The sequence below is a fragment of the Gobio gobio genome, assembly GCF_949357685.1.
Source record: "Gobio gobio genome assembly, chromosome: 1".
Classification (NCBI taxonomy): Eukaryota; Metazoa; Chordata; class Actinopteri; order Cypriniformes; family Gobionidae; genus Gobio; species Gobio gobio.
The window spans coordinates 72,178,458-72,201,094 of NC_137097.1; the positions used below are offsets into that span (position 1 = coordinate 72,178,458).

The window sequence follows — 22,637 nt, forward strand, 5'->3', positions numbered from 1 at the left end:
TCTTCACCTCACAGCCGGTGGAAAAGAGTCAGGATAGGACTCGGGCAGAAATCATGTTGATGGATGCGATTATTAACATTACTGTAGTCTGAAGCAGAGCAGGAGCGAGTGTTGTGGAGCTGAGCAAGGCCACAGGAGCGATTGAAGAGCGGGACTGTTATTATGGCATAGTCGCTGGCGGGACTTTTATTATGACACGGTTGCCGGCGGCACTTCCTCTTCTCCAGTGCTGAGTGTGAGATAACGCATCTCTGTTTATCGTATTAGATATATCTGAGTGTGCTGAAAAGGAAGTTATGACGTTCGCTCGGCGGCTGCTATGACACTTGTTCACACTGCAGTGAGAGTAAAGCGTTTCACTGAATAAAACCGGAGACCGAGGGTGACGCAGATATGACGCAATCGACAGGCGACTCCCTCACACGCATAGCTCACACGTCCCGGCTCCTTGGTTAAAATAGCAATTTTCTCACGATTTACAAATAGTTGAAAACATTTGGGATATTCTAAGTACTCAACGGAACAAAATATATAACACTGGCCTAGTGGTTTCTGGATGTTTTACTGCAAAAATCCTACATAGTTCACCTTTAAAGCATATTTAAAAAAAACAACATTAAAAACTTTTTTTTTTTCACCACAACAAACACACACACACACACACACACACACAGACAGACAAGAGTGATGTTACAGCTTTGATTTATTAACACTTTAGAAACATCTTCAGTAATGGACACATTTAGTCTTTATAGTAACATCAGCACCAAAACACCAGAATGATGTATGATGAGAACATCTGAAGCATTAGAAGAGGTTTCGTAGCTGGATTTGAAAAGGCCAGTGCAGAATTATGTGCCAAAACGGGATGTAGAAAGATTTGTTTTACAAAAGTCTGTCCCAGAGTACAAGAGCTGGTCAAAATGACTCTGCAGTTGAACACATCTCACCAAACACCCCAAATCATTACAATGGAAAGCTGCGTTCCCGTCATGTCAGAATGACAAAAGTCAAAATACTACAACCAGGGTTATTCAGAAGAGAAGTGTGGGGGGGGGACTGTAGAAAACCTCCATCCTGTAACTATGGGTATTCCTACATGACGTGAACGCACTTGAAGTATAAGCATGTGTTTAATCGACCACAGTGAAAATATTACAAAACAAAAGCTTTAGCCGTTGAGCAAAACACTTAAATATGCGAGATAGCTGCGATCCAGACCTCCGGGTTTAGCACTTTAAAAAAAAAAACATCTGAGTTTCCACCCAGCGGATCGCAGCGATTCCTGAATCCCAACAGATCAGTGCTTCAACTGAGCTGAGCGGCGACTGTTAAAGAGCGCAGCCGGACGCATTCACAGTGTCAGAAACCAATGAGGGTCCGTGGAATGATGAGGCCTACTAAAGAACACAATCTCCCATGATCCTCTGAAGCTCACTCTAGTCTCTGAATATAGGTTGTGATGTGCATGATGGGACGATGAGCATCTGTCCAGATCTCAATCTAACAATCGGTTAACAAGGGAATATCATAAAACTTGACAAAAACGGTCATATTTCACTTCAAAGCTAAAAAAGTTGAGTATGTATGTGTGCGTGTATGCATGTGTGTATGCGTGTATGCATGTGTGTATGCATGTATGTATGTATGTATGCATACATGTGTGTATGCATGTGTGTGTGTGTATGCATGTGTGTGTGGTATGTATGCATGCATGCATGTGTGTGTGTGTGTGTGTATGCATGTGTATTTGCATGCATGCATGCATGTATGTGTGTATGTATGTATGTGTGTATGCATGTGTGTATGTATGCATGCGTGTATGTATGCGTGTATGTGTATGCGTGTATGTATGCGTGTGTGTGTGTATGCGTGTATGCATGTGCGTATGCGTGTGTATATGCATGTATGCATGTGTATTTGCATGCATGCATGTATGTATGTGTGTATGCATGTGTGTATGTATGCATGCGTGTGTGTATGCGTGTATGTATGCATGTGCGTATGCGTGTGTGTGTATGCGTGTATGTATGCATGTGTGTATGCGTGTGTGTATGCGTGTATGTATGCATGTGCGTATGCATGTCTGTATTTATGTATGCGTGTGTGTATGCATGTATGTATGCATGCATGCATGTATGCGTGTGTGTGTGTGTATGCGTGTATGCATGTGCGTATGCGTGTGTGTGTATGCATGTATGCGTGTGTGTACGCATGTGTATTTGCATGCATGCATGTATGTGTGTGCGTGTATGTATGCGTGTGTGTATGCGTGTATGTATGCATGTGCGTATGCATGTCTGTATTTATGTATGCGTGTATGTATGCATGTGCGTATGCATGTCTGTATTTATGTATGCGTGTGTGTATGCATGTATGTATGCATATATGTGCGTGTGTGTGTGTATGCATGCGCCCGCGTGTGTATGTGTATATACATACACATAAAAAAAGTAAGTTACATTTTCATGTAACATTTAAAACAAATATTTTTACCCCAGTAATTATTTTTATTTTATGCATGCAATTTTTTATATATAAAAATAGAGATTACAACTGAATTACAGTAATAAAAAAAAAAGAAAAAGGACGATAGTGTCTGCTATGTGTCATATATATATATACACACATGTATGTATGTATGTATGTATGTATATTTCTTTCTTTCTTTCTTTCTTTCTATATTTTTATTAGACATATTATAGTAATGAGAAGGAAAATGTCTTGACAATGTCACAATGCAGGCTTCAGTTTCTTTACGCAGTTTTTTTTCCTTATGATTTTGGGGTGAAATATGACCCGTTTTTGTCAGCTTCATAACAGACAGTGGATGTCATTCTATCATCAAGTCACAGCCGGCAGGGATCAACTCGACTCGTCCTCGGTTAACGTTTCTCCATCTAAAACTGTGCTGAATCTGAGAAACGTCTTCAAGGAGGTTCAGGCGGCGAACCAGACACCCGTCAGCATCATACACCCGCTTGTGGAGCGTTTCCATCCGCCCATCAGGATCCCAACGACAATATTTCAGGAGGTGTGGCGGAACATCAAACACAAGTGGTTCTTCCTGTTAGAAAAGTGCCGCATAGAAAAAAAGAAAAAGCTCCGTGCAGCACTTTCAAATCCTGCTGAAAGAGCAGAAACACGGCGAGAGCGTAGAAAACCACCAGAACTTTGTAGAAATACAACGAGCTGTACGTCTGAGATGCAAAAATAGATCTGATACAGAAAGTCGCAAGAATAAAGCAAACTAATTCACTACGGATGATATGAAACAAGTGTGTGTGTGTGTGTCAGAATGCACCGAAAAATCACAATTCATCTGCTTTCAGTGGAATATATTTACACAATACTGACGATTGTTGCAGCAAATGAGCATTCAATACTGCGACACACACGCACACTTCTCCCAAATGGTTAGAAAAGCGTAAACATTGCATGGTCGTACTGGTGAGCGATGGGGTGTGGAGCATCCGGGTGAGACGATTATGGTGTTCTGGTGATCAAGCCGAGGGAGGGAGAGCTGGGCTCAAGCGTCCCTGATGTCCTCCAGCGCGGGGCTGCGGTACAGGTACTTCCAGATGGCGTAGTAGTGGATGGCGGCCGCCAGCGCCACGAACACGTGCCAGATGGCGTGAGCGAAGGGAATCACGCCGTCGGATTTGAAGAAAACGACGCCCAGGCAATAGACGAAGCCTCCGAACGCCAGCTCATACAGCCCGTCTGTGTTACTCTGCTCGAAACCAGAACAAAACACAATCAAAGCTTTGTTTATACACATTTAACTGCAAAAAATGCATTTTTGTCTCGTTTTCAGTCCAAATATCTATAAAGTCTTACATTAAAGGAACACTCCACTTTTGCTTGGATAGACCTACAACCAATCAGAGCAACGGAGCGACGCATAACTGCACACAGTGACGCCTGTTCTTCCATGTCCGCGGGTTGGAGCGACCCCAATTATGTAATATTTAGACCCAGGAATGCGAATTTTAGCAGGCCGCCCTGCTGAAAAAACACACATTTTACCCCCCAAACGCCAGACCGAACTTCCCGATGTTAAATGTTGTGGGCGGGGCTAAGTTCGGCTGGCATCCATGCTAGTCAGACCCTGGTTGTAGAGTAAAACGTGAAAATATCTCGAGCTTGCGTTCACCACACGCCTTATTTCAGGCATTAAACCGAAAACCCATTGAAGTGCTAAAACACATAACCGTTTAATTACCATTTCACCATCTGTCGAGGGCTACGACTAGGATTTTTACCTGCACTGCAAAAAATGCTTTTCTTACTTAGTATTTTTGTCTCGTTTCTGATTCAAACATCTAAAAATTCTCAAAACAAGAAGTATTTACTTAGCCAAATAAAAATTGTCTTGTTTTTGGGGGAAATAACTAAAAATTAAGTGAGTTTTTGCTTAAAATTAGCTAAATAATCTGCCAACGGGGTAAGCAAAATCTTAATTCAAACAGAAAACAAGATTATTTTGCGTACCCCATTGGCAGATTATTTTGCTTATTTTAAGCAAAAACTCACTTATCTTTGAGTTGAGTTATTTCCCCCAAAACAAGACAACTTTTGCTTGTCTAGTAAATGCTTCTTAAAGGAACAATCCACTTTTTTTGGCTCATTTTACAGCTCCCCTAGAGTTAAACACTTGAGTTTTAGCGTTTTTGAATCCATTCAGCCGATCTTTGTATCTGGCGCTAGCACTTTTAGCATAGCTTAGCATAGATCATTGATTCTGATCAGTCCATTAGCATCTCATTCAAAAAATGACCAACTTTCAATATTTTTTCCTATTTAAAACTTGATTCTTCTACAGTTACATCGTGTGCTAAGACCAACTGAAAATGAAAAGTTGCGATTTTCTACACCTATATGGCTAGGAACTGCTTTCTCATTCCTGTGTAATAGTCGCGGATCTTCGTGGCCGTGCCATAGCTGCAGCGGCGCAATGATATTACAGCGCCAGAAAGTAGCCCAGCTGGGTAACTTTCAATGTGACCGGCACTAAGTTTGTGTAGTTGCAGAGAAAGTTTCAGGCTTGCAGCCGACAAATTGTTGTTGATTGACCTGTGTGATTAGCCATGGTTCTGTGTGTTGTAAACAGTGTTGGGGAAAGTTACTTTGAAAAGTAATGCATTACAATAGTGCGTTACTCCCTTAAAAAGTAACTAATTGAGTTACTTAGTTACTTTTTAAGAAAAGTAATGCGTTACGTTACTTTTGCGTTACTTTTTCACACCTGGGCTGGGCTTGTTTTTTTGTTTTGTTTTTTAATAGCAAAAAAAGTTATATTTTTGTGCAAATGTAAAGACCTCTTCATACCAAAATTGAAATAATACGCCTCAGGCTGAGGTAAAAATGTGCTGCCATTCTGGATAATGGAAGAGTAGAACGCAGGAGCGAAAAAGTTTTACCAATAAAAACAAAAAATCTAGTAATATTTGCTCATGGTTTAACTGAATCATCGAAGGTAAGTAGCAAGACATTGGTCAATAAAGGTAGATTAAATGTATAAAAATATTTGTTATATTTAACATTTATATATTTGAGGTTTGCATAGAATTCTGATTTTGCATTTGACAGATTTTATTAATTTTGAGGAGGACAGAATCTTTATTGTGCAAGTGAGATGAATAAATGCTCACATTTAGTCTAGAACTACAATAACATATTTACACACAACGCTTCTACACTTACTCTCAATTTTTCACAACATGGGGCAGGAGAGCTGTCAGTCAAATAAATGTGAAAATGTAACTTGAGTTACTTTTTTCAAAAAGTAACTCAGATATTTTGTTGTAAATTTGAAAAGTAATGCGTTACTTTACTAGTTACTTGAAAAAATAATATTATTACGTAACTCAAGTTACTTGTAATGCGTTACCCCCAACACTGGTTGTAAAGGGCTGTGATAGTAAGTCGAAGGTGTAACTACCACCATGTTTCACAGAATACCAGCGAATCATTGCGCCGCTGCAGCCATGGTACGGCTGCGAAGATCCGCGACTATTACGCAGGAATGAGAAAGCAGTTCCTAGCCATATAGGTGTAGAAAATCGCAACTTTTCATTTTCAGTTGGTCTTCGCACACGATGTAACTGTAGAAGAGTCAAGTTTTAAATAGGAAAAATATTGAAAGTGTCTTTGGTCATTTTTTGAATGAGATGCTAATGGACTGATCAGAATCAATGATGTATGCTAAGCTATGCTAAAAGTGCTAGCGCCAGATACAAAGATCGGCTGAATGGATTCAAAAACGCTAAAACTCAACTGTTTAACTCTAGGGGAGCTGTAAAATGAGCCAAAAAAAGTGGAGTGTTCCTTTAAGAAGCATTTACTAGACAAGCAAAAGTTGTCTTGTTTTGGGGGAAATAACTCAACTCAAAGATAAGTGAGTTTTTGCTTAAAATTAGCTAAATAATCTGCAGGGCCGGATTAACCATTAGGGCAACTGGTCACTTGCCCAGGGGCACATGACATCTAAGGGGCCCTGGGCACTGTCAAATATTATGTTAGATCAAGTTATAAACGCAATACTCACTTTCCTAATTATATGCAGATTTTTGCAACCCGTTCGATCAAAATATTATGATAAATCACGTCAAAAACAGTGTCTGTAGCTTCTTGAGGACGAGGACGAGCTGTCACGCCGAATCACGTGACTTGAAGCTCTGAAATCAGCGTTGCCAGATTGGGCGGTTTTGAATTTGATTGTGCGGTTAAAAACGGAGTTGGACGGGTGGACAAAATTTGGCCTGGTTTGGGGTCCGTTTGGTTGTTTTCAAACATCTACATTTTATAGTCTAATTGGTTAATAATAAACTCAAGTGTGCTTCATGACCATAGACCATAGACCATACACACACCGGCCCACATCCCCCTTCTCTATGACGTAGAGTCAGCTGGCGTTGGTGTTGACGTCGCCGACGAGCACGCACTTTCAGCCAATCAGCGATCAGCAGGGAGTCGCGCGAAATTGTAGCTGGATATCAAATGATCGCTATGCCAAAGTGGCATAAATATGTAAGTTATCTACAGTAATGAGTGGGAGAGTGACCCAACTCTTAAAACGTGGATTACACCTGTGACTCAAAGACTCTTACATATAACTAACTCCAAGAGCACGGTTGAATGATTGAATTGAAATAGTATTATATATGACTCCTGTCCATCATCATGAGCACACTGGCCTGATCAGGACATCTGCAACTTTTAAACCGTCCAGACTGCGCTGTACTCGTCCCAACAGCTGCTGAAAGAGGTTTGAATCAACGATTTGACTGTGTTAAGTTCTGCGTTATGTTCTATAAATATGTACTTCACGAAAGACATAACGTTACTAGTTCTATCTGAAGTTAAATCACAGCACAAAGGTAAACGCATTATTGTTGTTATTTTTTTATTGTACAGTATCAGTGAATGACACATTTTGGCTGTGGTGTGTGCAGTAATGTGTGGGTAATGCCTGCTAATTACATTGTTTATTCCGATTATATTGGGCACTTTTTGCACTTAAATTAGTTTATTCTTACTGTTGACATTTTAAAATGATGCATGTGTTTTTCCATGGGTTAAAATCATCGGTTAATTTCGTGATTTTGACAGTTTCCACTTGGACATTTTAGTCATGCATGACTGTTTTTGAATGCCCTGTTTTGATCCATTTTCCTGAGAAATGTTTTTTATTTTAATTTTATTTTGACATTTTGTTTTAAGGAGATAAAATGGTGCTAATCAGCCTTGATTGACATGGCAATACAATTATATAACATTATTTTGGCAGTTCAAATTTTGGGGGTCTTTTTCTTGAATTGGGTGGGTTTTGGGCTTGAAATCGTCGACCCAATCAGTCAACACTGTCTGAAATTTAAACAGGAGCGCTAAAAGAAAATTTAAAAGAGAAAATGAATTGAAATTAGTCGACATTGTGAAACATATTCCAAAAATAGCCACAATTTCACATTGTAGCATTTTTGAAATAAAAAATCTCTGGTTTTAAGTTAAGGCTTCACTAGCGGTCTGCTTTATTTCACTGTTGCAGTCAAAATATAATTGATTGGCTATATTGAAACATTTAATAATTACTCTGTAGCAGCCACCAAGTTCTGTGAAAGATTAATTGTAAAAAGTTATGTTAAACATTAGTGCATCATTAGTGTTCTGTCTCTTGAATGCAGTTTATGCTGAGGCTATTACATACATCTCCACTGAGCATTGCAGAAGCCTGATTTGTATAGAAGTATAGGCTATATGCTCTTGGTGAAAGCGACTTTGCGATTGTTGCTTTGGGGCAGGGGCAGGGGGGGCCCTTGAGTCTTGTTGCCCAGGGCACAGGAAATTGTTAATCCGGCCCTGATAATCTGCCAATGGGGTACGCAAAATAATCTTGTTTTCTGTTTGAATTAAGATTTTGCTTACCCCGTTGGCAGATTATTTTGCTAATTTTAAGCAAAAACTCACTTAATTTTGATGCAAAAAAAAAACATGCGAACACTCTGGGAATAACAAATGTAGTACTTATTATAAACCATTTAACGGATATCGTGGTTATAAGCATTATCTGAAAAATGGTACGTTTAGCTCTTAATAAATGGTTACATTCCAACTTCTTGGGCTTTGCATGCAGGGAGATTTATTTGGTGTCAACCACAAGATGGCGTCAGAGTCTGTGACACATCTCTGCATTTGATAAACACTTCTGCTGCGATCTATCACACTCAAATAACACACGATGGGCCTAAAGCGAAGGTTATGTTTTAGTTCACTAGGGTTTGAATGTAAAATCATCTCTGTGTGTTTACACACACACACACACACACACACACACATACATACACATACATACACACGTACAGTCAGTATGTTAATCCACAGCACGGTGTGGTTTACCACAGATGTCACTTACACAGAAACAAATAAAAACAATTACATTGAGTCACAATGCCTCTGTGGTAAACCGCATATCATGTCACAGATTAAAACACTTCCTAATCTAGTGGTCTAATAACCTGGCATTGTATATTACGAATATTGTTGGCTGTTTTGTAAACCGCTCTGGATAAAAAGCATCTGTGCATAAATGTAAACATGTAATGTCTGTATAATGCAGACCGTACACATGTGCTGTATTTATACTTGTACTGGGAAAGAGTCAATCTCTTAAAACCTGTCAAACCATGGACTTACTGGGACTACATGACATAACAAACATTTCTGAGTTCTCTAATGTGCATGGTTACTACATTAATGTACTTACTTAGCCGTCACAATCTGGCCCTTGTCAAACTCGCTCAAATCCTTACGCTTGCCCATTTTTCCTGCTTCTAACACCAACTTTGAGGACAAAATGTTCACTTGCTGCCTAATATATCCCACCCACTAACAGGTGATGAAGAGATAATCAGCGTTATTCACTTATATTAGGTCATAATGTAATGCCTGATCGGTGTATAATTTATTATATATATATATATATATATATATATATATATATATATATATATATATATATATATATATATATATATAATCATGCAAACTTGCTATCAAAATAAATCTGAGTATTGTATTCAATATAAATCACCCAGCCTTGCTTGTAATAAAACATTTAGGCCAGTGACTCCTCCTACATGTTCTTTAAATCGTCAGGTTTATTAGTGATAATTAGTACTTGGCCTGTAGAAGCACATGCAGAACTCTGATTGGCTGCGTCCGAAATCGCATAGTTTCCGACTATATAGTAGGCGAGAGACAGTATGTGACAAAAGCAGTATGTCCAAATTCACAGCACTCATAAGAGTAGACAAAAAGTGCCTGGATGACCTACTACTTAGTAAAGTGTCCATTGTATGCACACTTCAGAATCTATCCCATGAGGCCATGGGAGACTATTTGTGAATGGAGGTGATGTGACACTGGTAGGTCACATGATAATGACAACATGGCGAATGTAGTACGTCCAGATTACATTCATTTGCTATTTTTAGCGGTCGTGAAGTAACCACTTATGCGATTTCGGATGCAGCCGTAATCTTGAACAGGAAATGAGCTCACACACTCACCATTGATGTCACCACCAGTGCAGGAAAGAAGCCCATGGTCAAGTAAAACGCCAACTCCACTAACTTATACCTGCACAAACACACACTTTATCATCAGAGACAAACTAAAAATAAAATAAAAATGCTAATGGTCTAGTTTGTGCGTGCTAAATTATCCATTTTGTCACACTTAATAAATTCTTTTGAGCGCAGGTTTATGTATTCATATTTGTTTTGAGTGTGGAAATATTAATAAATACAGTGTATAATATCCTTGAAGGATCTACACTCACCTAAAGGATTATTAGGAACACATACTAATACTGTGTTTGACCCGCTTTCCCCTTCAGAACTGCCTTAACTCTACGTGGCATTGACTCAACAAGGAGCTGAAAGCATTCTTTAGAAATGTTGGCCCATATTGAGAGGATAGCATTAGGGCTGCTCGATTATGGAAAAAATCATAATCACGATTATTTTGGTCAATATTGAAATCACGTTTATGTAACACGATTATTTCACATGACTTTGGGAATGTGTTGCATTTATTAAAAAGACACCTTTCAACAATTCAATTGTAATTGTAACATTTGTTGTACTTTTTGAACTATTAAAATAAATAATATAGCATATTCAAATCATATTCAAAGTATAAAAGTATTCAAGTAAAAATGATAACCACAAATAAATAAGATCAACAATATGGTTCGGCTATGCTTTTCATGTACGTCTAACATTAGTTTTCAGGTACAGAAATGTATCAAATGTAAAATAACATTGCATATTTGAGGGCATAAATTAAAGATTAATCCTATTAAACTTACAAAAGCTATTCAATCAAGAGCGGTGAGTGATGTCCTTGTCTTTTGTTGTTTGACATTAAACAGACCGCAGTAAAGGCTACTGCCCCTTTAAGACCTAATGCTCGGATATGCGTCGTCTTTATCGACTGTATAAAGTTCACTTAAGGCATATACAGACTATGTCTGCTAGAATACTCAAGATGGACATGTTGACATACGTTTTGTGTGAGTTTGTCCGTTCACGAGCAAGACTTGAAAGAGAACTCAATATTTGCGCGCTGTGAGACGTGTGCGCGCTCTCGGATGAGCGCACAGACACATTTTCTCACAGCGCGGGCTGCTTCTCATTCGCGTCTTCTGGCACTAAACCCGGGTGATGACGGAGAAAATGACTGGTCATATTCGAAAATATAGCAGCACTCGCATGCATTGAACAACGTTTACAAAGAGAGAATTATTTGAAAAGTATGAAGGAAAAAAAGGACGTTTACACTGCACCCCTGCTCTCGTCAGTTTTTGTTTCTATATTAGATTGTCATAGGTCACTCTGTGTTTAATTTTCAAGTGGTTAAACAAATTCGTGATGTTCTCTTGCGTTGCAGCCACTACCATGTAGCAAATCTTGCACGTAGCATGTTTCTGCTCGTCGTCTGATTCCTCGAAGCCAAACTGTTCCCAGACAACGGAGTTGGTTTTGCCTTTTTTGCTCACCAAACACTGCTGTAACTGCCCTCCTTCTGCCATCTTTACTCGCGCCGAGTTTTTAAATTCCAGCGGATGATATGCACACGAGTCACGAGACTCACGACCTGAGAGAGCTTGTGGCTTCGGGAGGGGCGGATGTGCGCGTTTCATTCAGAACGCAAGCCAAAATAAGAGTGTTCTTGCAAAACTGAACATAGCAAAATAATCGTTTTTTCTCGATTGTACTATTTTGGTGATCGTTGGGAGCCGAAATCGAAATTCAATTAATTGCACAGCCCTAGATAGCATCTTGCAGTTGATGGAGATTTGTGGGATGCACATCCAGGGCACGAAGCTCCCGTTCCACCACATCCCAAAGATGCTCTATTGGGTTGAGATCTGGTGACTGTGGGGGCCATTTTAGTCCAGTGAACTCATTGTCATGTTCAAGAAACCAATTTGAAATGATTGGAGCTTTGTGACATTGTGCATTATCCTGCTGGAAGTAGCCATCAGAGGATGGGGACATGGTGGTCATAAAGGGATGGACATGGTCAGAAACAATGCTCAGGTAGGCCGTGGCATTTAAACGATGCCCAATTGGCACTAAGGGGCCTAAAGTGTGCCAAGAAAACATCCCCCACACCATTACACCACCACCACCAGCCTGCACAGTGGTAACAAGGCATGATGGATCCATGTTCTCATTCTGTTTACGCCAAATTCTGACTCTACCATCTGAATGTCTCAACAGAAATCGAGACTCATCAGACCAGGCAACATTTTTCCAGTCTTCAACTGTCCAATTTTGGTGAGCTTGTGCAAATTGTAGCCTCTTTTCCTATTTGTAGTGGAGATGAGTGGTACCCGGTGGGGTCTTCTGCTGTTGTAGCCCATCCGCCTTAAGGTTGTGTGTGTTGTGGCTTCACAAATGCTTTGCTGCACACCTCGGTTGTAACGAGTGGTTATTTCAGTCAAAGTTGCTCTTCTATCAGCTTGAATCAGTCGGCCCATTCTCCTCTGACCTCTAGCATCAACAAGGCATTTTCGCCCACAGGACTGCCGCATACTGGATGTTTTTCCCTTTTCACACCATTCTTTGTAAACCCTAGAAATGGTTGTTGTGAAAATCCCAGTAACTGAGCAGATTGTGAAATACTCAGACCGGCCCGTCTGGCACCAACAACCATGCCACGCTCAAAATAGCTTAAATCTCCTTTCTTTCCCATTCTGACATTCAGTGTGGAGTTCAGGAGATTGTCTTGACCAGGACCACACCCCTCAATGCATTGAAGCAACTGCCATGTGATTGGTTGATTAGATAATTGCATTAATGAGAAATTGAACAGGTGTACCTAAAAATCTTTTAGGTGAGTGTATAAACCAATATTGCACTTTTAAATGCTTTAAATCACACTTCGAAATGCTGTATGTGACTATTACAGAGTTCTACATTTAAACAAATATATTTGAACACTTTATGCATGTCAACGATTAATCTTGCCCATAATTCAGATGCGAGGTCAGGCACAGTATAAGACGTTAAGTGGAAGTCAGACGTACTTTTCGTGGTAGTTAAACACATAGATGGTTCCAGCGGCCGCCATCAACCAAACAAACCAGCGCATGTGAGCAGCGAGCGGCCCGAGCTCCCGGAGATTGAGCCTGCAGACACACACACACACACACACACACACACACTCATTAGTGCTGCACTCATCACAGAGGAATGTGTGTAACCGTCACACACACACACACCCTGATCCAACCCTTAACCAGCATCATGACAAAACCAGCAATGCTTGATTCATTATAACCGATAGCATGAAAAAAAATAACAATCTTCATAAAGGTTCACACATGCCATGTAAATATTGTGGTAAATGGTGAGATGTACATCAAATCTCAAGTGGGCTATTACTACAGTAAGTGCATGCAAGAAATTTAACAAGGACGCTGTAAAACAATTCATATATTGACTTTAATTATAAACAAGCTGGAAATACACCGGGACTCTTATTTTGAAATGTCTGCGCCTCTGTTGCAGTTTGCAGGAGCTCATTAAAGTTCAGGCGATAAAAAATGCGTTGTTACAACCATCTAAAACACATTACTATATAAACATGGTAAAGTAAACATTGTCATTATTCATCAGCATTAGTTCATAAACAATTGCGTGGCATAAATGTGTGTTATTCAGTGATTGTGAGCCGCTCTGGAGCGCTGGATTGGGGATGAGCCTGTAGAAGCGCAACAGTGCCGTGTTTTCCAGCGTTAGATCAGATCAAATGTGCGCATCTGTTGACACAGGACATCAGTTCTGACTGGATCTCTTCCCTAATCGACCCTCCCTCACATTTGTCTCGTTTTTATTTGTTGATGAAAATGACAGTTGATTTTCGTCATAGTTTTTGCCATCCAACACTAGTTTTTATTTAGTTTTCGTCAGTGAAAAAAGGTTGTTGACGAAAATTATGACAAATTATTCGTCAACGAATTTAACACTGGTGTAGCCTATACATGCGTGCATGCGGGGGGAGGAGTTGCGAATTTCGAATAATAATCAAATCATTCCCAGCGATCATCAAATATTATTCTTCCTTGAAATGCCCATCCATACTTGTCATACTTTTAAGGCACTGAATTACATTGTGAATTACATTGTGTGAACACATATGTTCACAATATTACTGTATTTTTGATCAAATAAATGCAGCCTTGTTGAGAATAAGAGACTTCTCTCAGACACATAAAACATGGTAATATAAATATAAACCTGGTCATTTTACACAAGTAGCAGTGATTTAAATATGAAATCTGTAAATGTGTATAAAGAAACCGTACCATGGTGTATAAGAGGCAGCAATGAAGAAGTAAATGACGACTCGATCACACATGTGGAAGCAGTGCTCCATGTTCCTGAAAGACAAAACACACAGGAAACCACATGAGACACAATTTAAAGTACAGTCGCTCTAGAGTTTGTGTCCCTTTTAGAAAGACAAAGACAGTGCAACGTCCAGATATGGTGGAAGTTCACACAGGGTACGTTTTTTCTATTGTAAATGCGCACTAGACAGACGTCTTTAACCGTTGCGCTCACGTCTCGCGTCTCTTGAAGCGTTTTTAACACGACGTCAAGTTAAAAGAATTTCAACTTTTACATGCAGCCCCAAAGCAGTGGACCAATCAGAAGACTCCACAGGCAGGGCAAATGTTGAAAACTTTTCTTGTTTGGTTTTTTTTTTGCAAGTTGGCATCGCAATTGTTTCATTTGACGGCAACTAGCTTTAGCTGTATTCCCTGTATTATGTATGCGATATTTCGATATATTGCGCAGCCCTAGCATCTAGAGAAGTGCTCGGTGGTTTTACACGAATATGCAAAGTTCAAAGTATATAAGAATGCAAACTTTAAAAGTTGAATGGTTTGCAATGTCAGGAGAACTAATTAATGTGGTTTCAGAAGGGACTCTTGTACAACGTTAACACATTCAAGACGTTCAAACTTGCCTTTTACATGTGGTCGTCACCAGTGGTGGAAAGAGTACTGAAAAAGCATACTCAAGTAAAAGTACTGTGACTTGTCAAAAAATGGAGTGCAAGTAGAGTAAAAGTACCTGTCTTAAATACTACTCAAAGTAGGAGTAAAAAGTAGCCCTTTTAAAAGTACTCAAGAGTAGTGAGTATTATGCTCTGAAATGTTATTCCACCTCATACCCTGCAAATTAAAAATGTAGCTTACTCTTTTATGGATGATTCTCAGTAAGAACAACAAAACATGAGATCAACAGTATTTCAATATTTCTCCAAGTTTTATTTTTGACTGCTAGCACTAAAAATACAGCCATGTAATATTTGAGAAAGCAACCAATAATCGGGTAACATTTATGACAACCATTCTGTAGAGGTTTTCTTGCGGTTAATTTAAAAAAGGTTGCAAAGCGTTGTACATTAACAATTTTACGTTAAAAAAGCAAATTTCTTTCTTTTCAAGACGCATTCATTGTACTGCTTTAATTTCAATGGATTTTTTCTCTGTTAAAAGAAAACACTTCAGAAATCAGAATCGAGTAACTCACGATTTTGATTATTTTTGCTTGTAATTAAAAACATAAACCTGATTTAAATATGAATCTGATGTTTTATTAAAGTTATTTGCTAAATACATGGACTACAATTTTAAAGCTACACTGTGTGATATTTTCCCCCATCTCGTGGTGAAAATGTAAATGACCATCCAGTGAATATTAGTTTCTCTTCCTCTCAATTACGATTTCGTTTTAACTCCTACGGTGGCCGATTTAGTCCAAGATTAATATGGCTTCCAGTTCGACCTCGTCCACATTCGACACGGTGCCATCGAGTGTTAAAACGCCAAAGGCGAAGCTTGAATTCACGGGTATGTCCCTCTTTGGCTAATGTACTTTCAAGATGGAGGGGCAACATGGCGACCCGCATTCAAACCCCTCACCCGTATGTATTTTCAATGGCATATTATAAACTTACGAGAATACTTTATTACTTAAAAGAAGTAAATATACATTAATGAGCACATATATTTTTCAAAGAACTAAGTGTTTTTAGCTAAGAATAAACTAAAAAAAAGTTACACAGTGTAGCTTTAAATCGCCATGTGAGAACACATCACATTAAAATATGCACTTGTAAAATCAACATTATAATTTTCACTCAAAATCTTTTCTTTATTATTAAAAACTCTGATTCTCTTATTTTGAATATTGTTTGATTTTCATTGGATTGTCTTTTTGGAGTTTAATTTATGATTTGTAATGAAGTGTACCGCCCCTTTAAGAAACACTTAACTTTGGACGCGTTCTCTCCTCGCTCAGTTGATAAAAGTTCACTGTTTTTAAACTACTTAATAAAGTACAATTCCTGAGAAAAACGACTCAATTACAGTAACGAGAGTAATTTGTAATTCGTTACTTTACACCACTGGTCATCACTCCCGAAACTCTGCAGCGAGTCTGTGGTGAGCGCCAGCTCGATGTTAACCGGCAGTCATACCTCATGTGGCTCTTTTTCCAGGAAATGATGTGAAAGACGGTGGAGACGAGAAACAGTGTGATGAGACCCATGCCGTAGACCCAGGCCGTGATCCGCTCCCAGCGGTCATCTGACAGCCGGTGCAACAGGGCCATTCCCACGAACGCTGGCACGATCAGGAGCTGCAGGGAATTAAACACAGACCATCGTTTGCCAGGACTATTTCAGAAGATGCTTAATAGCGTTCCCTACCGTATAGCAGTGAAAACATGGATTGCCGGAAAAGTGTCAATGACGGGGAAGCACTGTGTCACGAATTACGGAAAATTCTATCAATGGTATGGAAAGAGTTAAAGGTAGGGTAGGAGATTTCGAAGGCTAGCAATAGAAAGCTAACTTTGAAAGCATTAGATTCCACTCTCCCTGGAAAAAAAAGGCTCTCCAAAGCCACACCTCCTCCGAAACCCATGTCAGACCAGAGGCTCAAGCGATGTGAAGTCTGCTCTTAGCGCTTTGCTGTTCCAGATGTTTTTTTTCATCATAGCAGTTTGTAATGAGGGTATATAAAAACATCCTTTGACAGGCAGGTAGGACACCATATCATTGCCCTCGGACCGAATGCAATGATTGGACGATTGTTTTATGGTCCTACGCCTTCCACAGACGATTTACATACATTTAGACCACTTAACTTTTTGCTATCGGGATGTGAAGAGACTTTCAACCAGTATAACAATTTTTTTTTGAAGCAAATCACCTGCCCTGCCTTTAAATAAGTAGCGGTTTAGTCATGTTAATACATTTGAACACTTGTATATGAGGAAAGTATCACAAATAATGATAAATAATGTGTAGTGTACATCAACACCTTTTTTCCCTTAACACAACCCTTATTGGTTCAGTTTAACCAATCAGGGCAGGATAAGGAAGACCCGTCAATCAATTTGCCATCTTTTATGTAGGGCTGTAATCTCCCAGTCGATTTGTAGTCGATACGTTCTGGCTAGACCAAAATTCTGATTGGTCGATTTTTTGCCGCATTCATTTAATCAGTTTGGCCACGTTAATTTCGTCGGTTTGGCCGCCGCGTTCATTTCATCAGTTTGGCCGCGTTCATTTCGTCAGTTTGGCAGCGTTCATTTCATCAGTTTGGCCGCGTTCATTTCGTCAGTTTGGCCGCGTTCATTTCGTCAGTTTGGCCGCGTTCATTTCATCAGTTTGGCTACGTTCATTTCGTCAGTTTGGCCGCATTCATTTCGTCAGTTTGGCCGCGTTCATTTCATCAGTTTGGCCGCGTTCATTTCGTCAGTTTGGCCGCGTTCATTTCGTCAGTTTGGCCGCGTTCATTTCGTCAGTTTGGCCGCGTTCATTTCATCAGTTTGGCCGCGTTCATTTCGTCAGTTTGGCCGCGTTCATTTCGTCAGTTTGGCCGCGTTCATTTCGTCAGTTTGGCCGCGTTCATTTCGTCAGTTTGGCCGCGTTCATTTCGTCAGTTTGGCCGCGTTCATTTCGTCAGTTTGGCCGCGTTCATTTCATCAGTTTGGCCGCGTTCATTTCGTCAGTTTGGCCGCGTTCATTTCGTCAGTTTGGCCGCGTTCATTTCGTCAGTTTGGCCGCGTTCATTTCATCAGTTTGGCCGCGTTCATTTCGTCAGTTTGGCCGCGTTCATTTCGTCAGTTTGGCCGCGTTCATTTCGTCAGTTTGGCCGCGTTCATTTCGTCAGTTTGGCCGCGTTCATTTCGTCAGTTTGGCCGCGTTCATTTCGTCAGTTTGGCCGCGTTCATTTCGTCAGTTTGGCCGCGTTCATTTCGTCAGTTTGGCCGCGTTCATTTCGTCAGTTTGGCCGCGTTCATTTCGTCAGTTTGGCCGCGTTCATTTCGTCAGTTTGGCCGCGTTCATTTCATCGGTTTGGCCGCGTTCATTTCATCGGTTTGGCCGCGTTCATTTCATCGGTTTGGCCGCGTTCATTTCATCGGTTTGGCCGCGTTCATTTCATCAGTTTGGCCGCGTTCATTTCATCGGTTTGGTCGCGTTCATTTCATCAGTTTGGCCGCGTTCATTTCATCAGTTTGGCCGCGTTCATTTCATCAGTTTGGCCGTGTTCATTTCATCAGTTTGGCCGCGTTCATTTCATCGGTTTGGTCGCGTTCATTTCATCAGTTTGGCCGCGTTCATTTCATCAGTTTGGCCGCGTTCATTTCGTCAGTTTGGCCGCGTTCATTTCATCAGTTTGGCCGCGTTCATTTCATCGGTTTGGCCGCGTTCATTTCATCGGTTTGGTCGCGTTCATTTCATCAGTTTGGTCGCGTTCATTTCATCAGTTTGGTCGCGTTCATTTCATCAGTTTGGCCGCGTTCATTTCATCAGTTTGGCCGCGTTCATTTCATCGGTTTGGTCGCGTTCATTTCATCAGTTTGGCCGCGTTCATTTCATCAGTTTGGCCGCGTTCATTTCGTCAGTTTGGCCGCGTTCATTTCATCAGTTTGGCCGCGTTCATTTCATCGGTTTGGCCGCGTTCATTTCATCGGTTTGGTCGCGTTCATTTCATCAGTTTGGTCGCTTTCATTTCATCAGTTTGGTCGCTTTCATTTCATCAGGTGGAAAGCACTAATTGCTAATGGGGGTGTTTTCAGAGCACCCCTGTTTCACAGGTAACAGTCTGTCATTAGCCCAACCCACTGGAGAAGAGAGACAGATTGAAGTACGCTACTTCGCTGTATATTATTTATTTAATTGTGAGCGTTTTCTTAGTCAGTCCTCTTCTACCATGTCAACAAAGACATCTGCAGTGTGGCAGCATTTTTTTAAAATAGAAAATGGGAAAAAAAGTTGAATGCAAATTTTGCAAGCAACAGTTTGCATATCACTCGACGACAAACATGTCCTATCACCTAAAGACTGTAAGCTAACTTGTCTGCGTTAGGTTGCCCCGTCTGTTTTGAGTAGGCTATATGAACATATCAGAATTGCCATATTTCAATGTTTTAGTGTAATACTCGTTTTATAACTGCAGGCACACCCATCCACAATTAAGGCAGCCCCCTTTTATTATTGTGCAAACTGCAAATTTATTTCTAGTATTATTTATTGGATTTGGGCACTTTATTATTTTATTTATTATTTAATGCGCGATGCGCTGTTTGTATTAGTTTTGAGCCTATGCTTTATTTTTCAGTTGTGCACTTTATTTCGTTTCTGCTCTTGATCTGGCTTGTTTAATAAATATTGCTTTTTTATTAAAGTGGACGTGCCTTTTGTGTTTAAGAGTAAAAGCTTTAAGTTAATAGTCTATTCGTGTCTCAGCCGCAAAGCTGATCTGATCCTCTGTTCACAGAGCGGCTGAAATAGTGTCTGTCAGTTATTATAATACATATGACAAAAATAATTGTCTAAATTATGTTGCATAATCCTCAAAAGTTATTGTGGTGATATCACTAGTTGACAACATAGTACTATGTTTATTTATAATTCATTTAGGCAGACAACAAGGCTACAAAGTACTGCGCACCGTGCGCAGCTAATTAATTTAACGGGTTTTTTTCCTAACGTCATTTTTAGTCAAAGATTTCAGGACTTCAGTCGACCAAGATTTTCTTTGGTTGATTACAGCCCTAATTTTATGTTGGTGAGACTCATGAGAGATCAACACAAGTAATAAAGGACCAGATTTTGAACCTGTAGCTGTACATTCAAGCGACCGCAATGCCAAAGCGGCCTAAAGTTGCATGATTAAGAGTGGGAAACTTTCAAAACACCAGGAATTACAATGGGACTATACTACTCCAGTCCTGTCCAGCATCAGGAGACATTTTAAGCCATCCAGACTAGTATACACACATCCTTGACATCTGCATTGTGTTCCATGTAATTCACAAAATATGTCGGATTATCGTACAGTATAAATAAATAAATGAAACATATTTGGCTGTCATTGTGTGTGCATGAATGTCTGCTAATTACATCACTTATATTGGGCACTTTTGGCACTTAAGTTTGTGTATTCTTACTGTTGACATTGAAAACGATGCATGCGTTTTCCCCAGGGTTAAAGTCATCTTGATTCATTGCCGTTTTAACATAGTTTCTACCTGGACATTTTTGTCATATTTGCTAATTCTCTTTAAAGGGATGGTTAAAGTGTCATGAAACCCCCCTGGTTTAGCCCAAGCGGCTCCTCCTCCAGTTTCTCTTGAAGCCGATACTGAAGTGAGTTAAACTGCAGTTCATGGACTGGCCACTAGAGGCAGACTCCAGAAGGAGCAGAATCTCATTGAGCTCATGTTAAAATGCCCAACTTTACAGCAGAAGAACACATGTTTACAGTCTGGGACACATTGTGCTTTTGGTCTATGCGGCTAATTTTGCCCTTCATGACGACTGTGAGGGGGTGAATTATTGTATAACTAATTCGTTTACATTATATAAAGCCTTAAAGTTCTGCATAATTAAGGGCGTGGCCACTTTGAGTGGCAGGTGGATTGCCGTTTGTCTGCTGTCTGTTAGTCATCCTCAGCTCAGCTCTGCCCACATCCCGCCACTTTGCCCATTTTCTGTTATCCGGGATGGCAACCGCCAGCTCGTCCCTACTTTACGCTTCAAAACTGCTTTTCAGAATCCTCTGGGTGACGTCACGGACACTACGCCCATATTCTTTTACAGTCTATGGTTTAGCCTGGTCGTTCACACCTCAGACTTGCAAAAAGTCTCTAAAAATGGCTGTGTAAAGCAGTGGAAAAGTGGGAGTGTAGAGGGGACAACAGCCAATAAAACACAGACCTACAACATGCTCATTATACAGACACATGAATAGGGTTGGGTACCGAAACCCTTTTTTCGAAAGCACCGGTACTTATATAACCGGTATGTACCGGACCGAATCAGAACGCAGATTTCGGTTCCTCATTTCGGTGCCAAAATTCAATCGTGCTTTCGCGCTTTGGCCGAGCCAGAGACAGACGCTCAGCGCTGGTCACATCACAACTCATTACAACATTCAGTGTTTTCAACCACATCATTTACAACCACATCAACCACATCATGTTTATTTCAGGTTTCAGACATTTAAATGCTCATAAGTAGGCTACTAGCAAAAAACACACACTGATGTCTATGAAAGCGGCAATGACAATCCTTTCAGACGGTTATAATTTGACTAGCGTTACGTGTTTTATTCACATCAGATACATGCACATTATATAGTAACTATATAGTTTACTCTATTCTTCTTCCATTTCACTGGTCACTTACTTTCATGTATTTCGTGAGACGAGAATGAACTCAAGTGTTGTAAATCCGACAGATCCGATTCTGAGGCGCAAACTAACATGGCGTTGCCCATTGCGCTTTATAGATCAACTAACACACATTCACTCACACATTTGAAGATCAGATAGTTCGTGACACACTTTTTTTTCAAAAGCGGGGGTGCAGGCTAACAGGTTTAGAAGTTTGTGAATATTTTGAATAAAAAGGAAAAACGAAATAAACCCGATACAGCTGAGCTGTCAGCGCTATTGCGGCTGCTGTGTGTCATGTGAGAAACATGACGCATCGCCCTGGAAACATTAAGGCGATGCTTTTTTTTGTGTAAGTATCGGTTCAGGCACCATTTAGGCTCCGGTACCGCTTTAAAAGTATCGGTTTGGCACCGGAATCGAAAAAAACCCAAACGATACCCAACCCTACACAAGAATATTAAAATATGACCATGGAGAGAGAAAAAAAGAAAAAAGGTTGAACACAAAGTAAGATATTTTGAAGAATATAGAAAGAAGAAACAGTTGATGGACCTTATTTACTTCCATATTAGGGTCAAAAATACTATGGAAGTCAATGGAGGCCATCAAGTGTTTGGTTACTGACATCCTTCAAAATATCTTTGACACAAGAAAGAAACGCATACAGGTTTGGAACAACCTGAGGGTGAGTAAAGGATGACACACTTTGCATTTTGGGGTGAACCATCCCTTTAAAGAGAATTAGCAAATATGACAAAAATGTCCAGGTAGAAACTATGTAAAAACGGCAATGAATCAAGATGACTTTAACCCTGGGGAAAAACACATGCATAGTTTTCAATGTCAACAGTAAGA

The 22,637-nt window shown here is 40.1% G+C and overlaps 1 protein-coding gene across 2 annotated transcripts in view; it reads right to left on the reverse strand.

The window, feature by feature from the left end:
* Positions 1–686: 686 nt before the first annotated feature.
* mmd (monocyte to macrophage differentiation-associated) overlaps positions 687–22,637 on the reverse strand; it is a 54,429-nt gene continuing 32,478 nt past the window's right edge. Inside the window, exons 3-7 of one of the 2 annotated variants that reach the window (XM_079819160.1) lie at positions 16,567–16,727; positions 14,381–14,455; positions 13,100–13,201; positions 10,071–10,140; positions 687–3,733 (exon numbers count right to left, since the gene is read on the reverse strand). In XM_079819160.1, coding sequence (XP_079675286.1) covers positions 3,530–3,733; positions 10,071–10,140; positions 13,100–13,201; positions 14,381–14,455; positions 16,567–16,727 — 612 coding nt within the window. In that variant the 3' untranslated portion in view covers positions 687–3,529. The remainder of the gene's footprint in view (positions 3,734–10,070; positions 10,141–13,099; positions 13,202–14,380; positions 14,456–16,566; positions 16,728–22,637) is intronic. The other variant, XM_079819159.1, reaches the window with a different exon arrangement.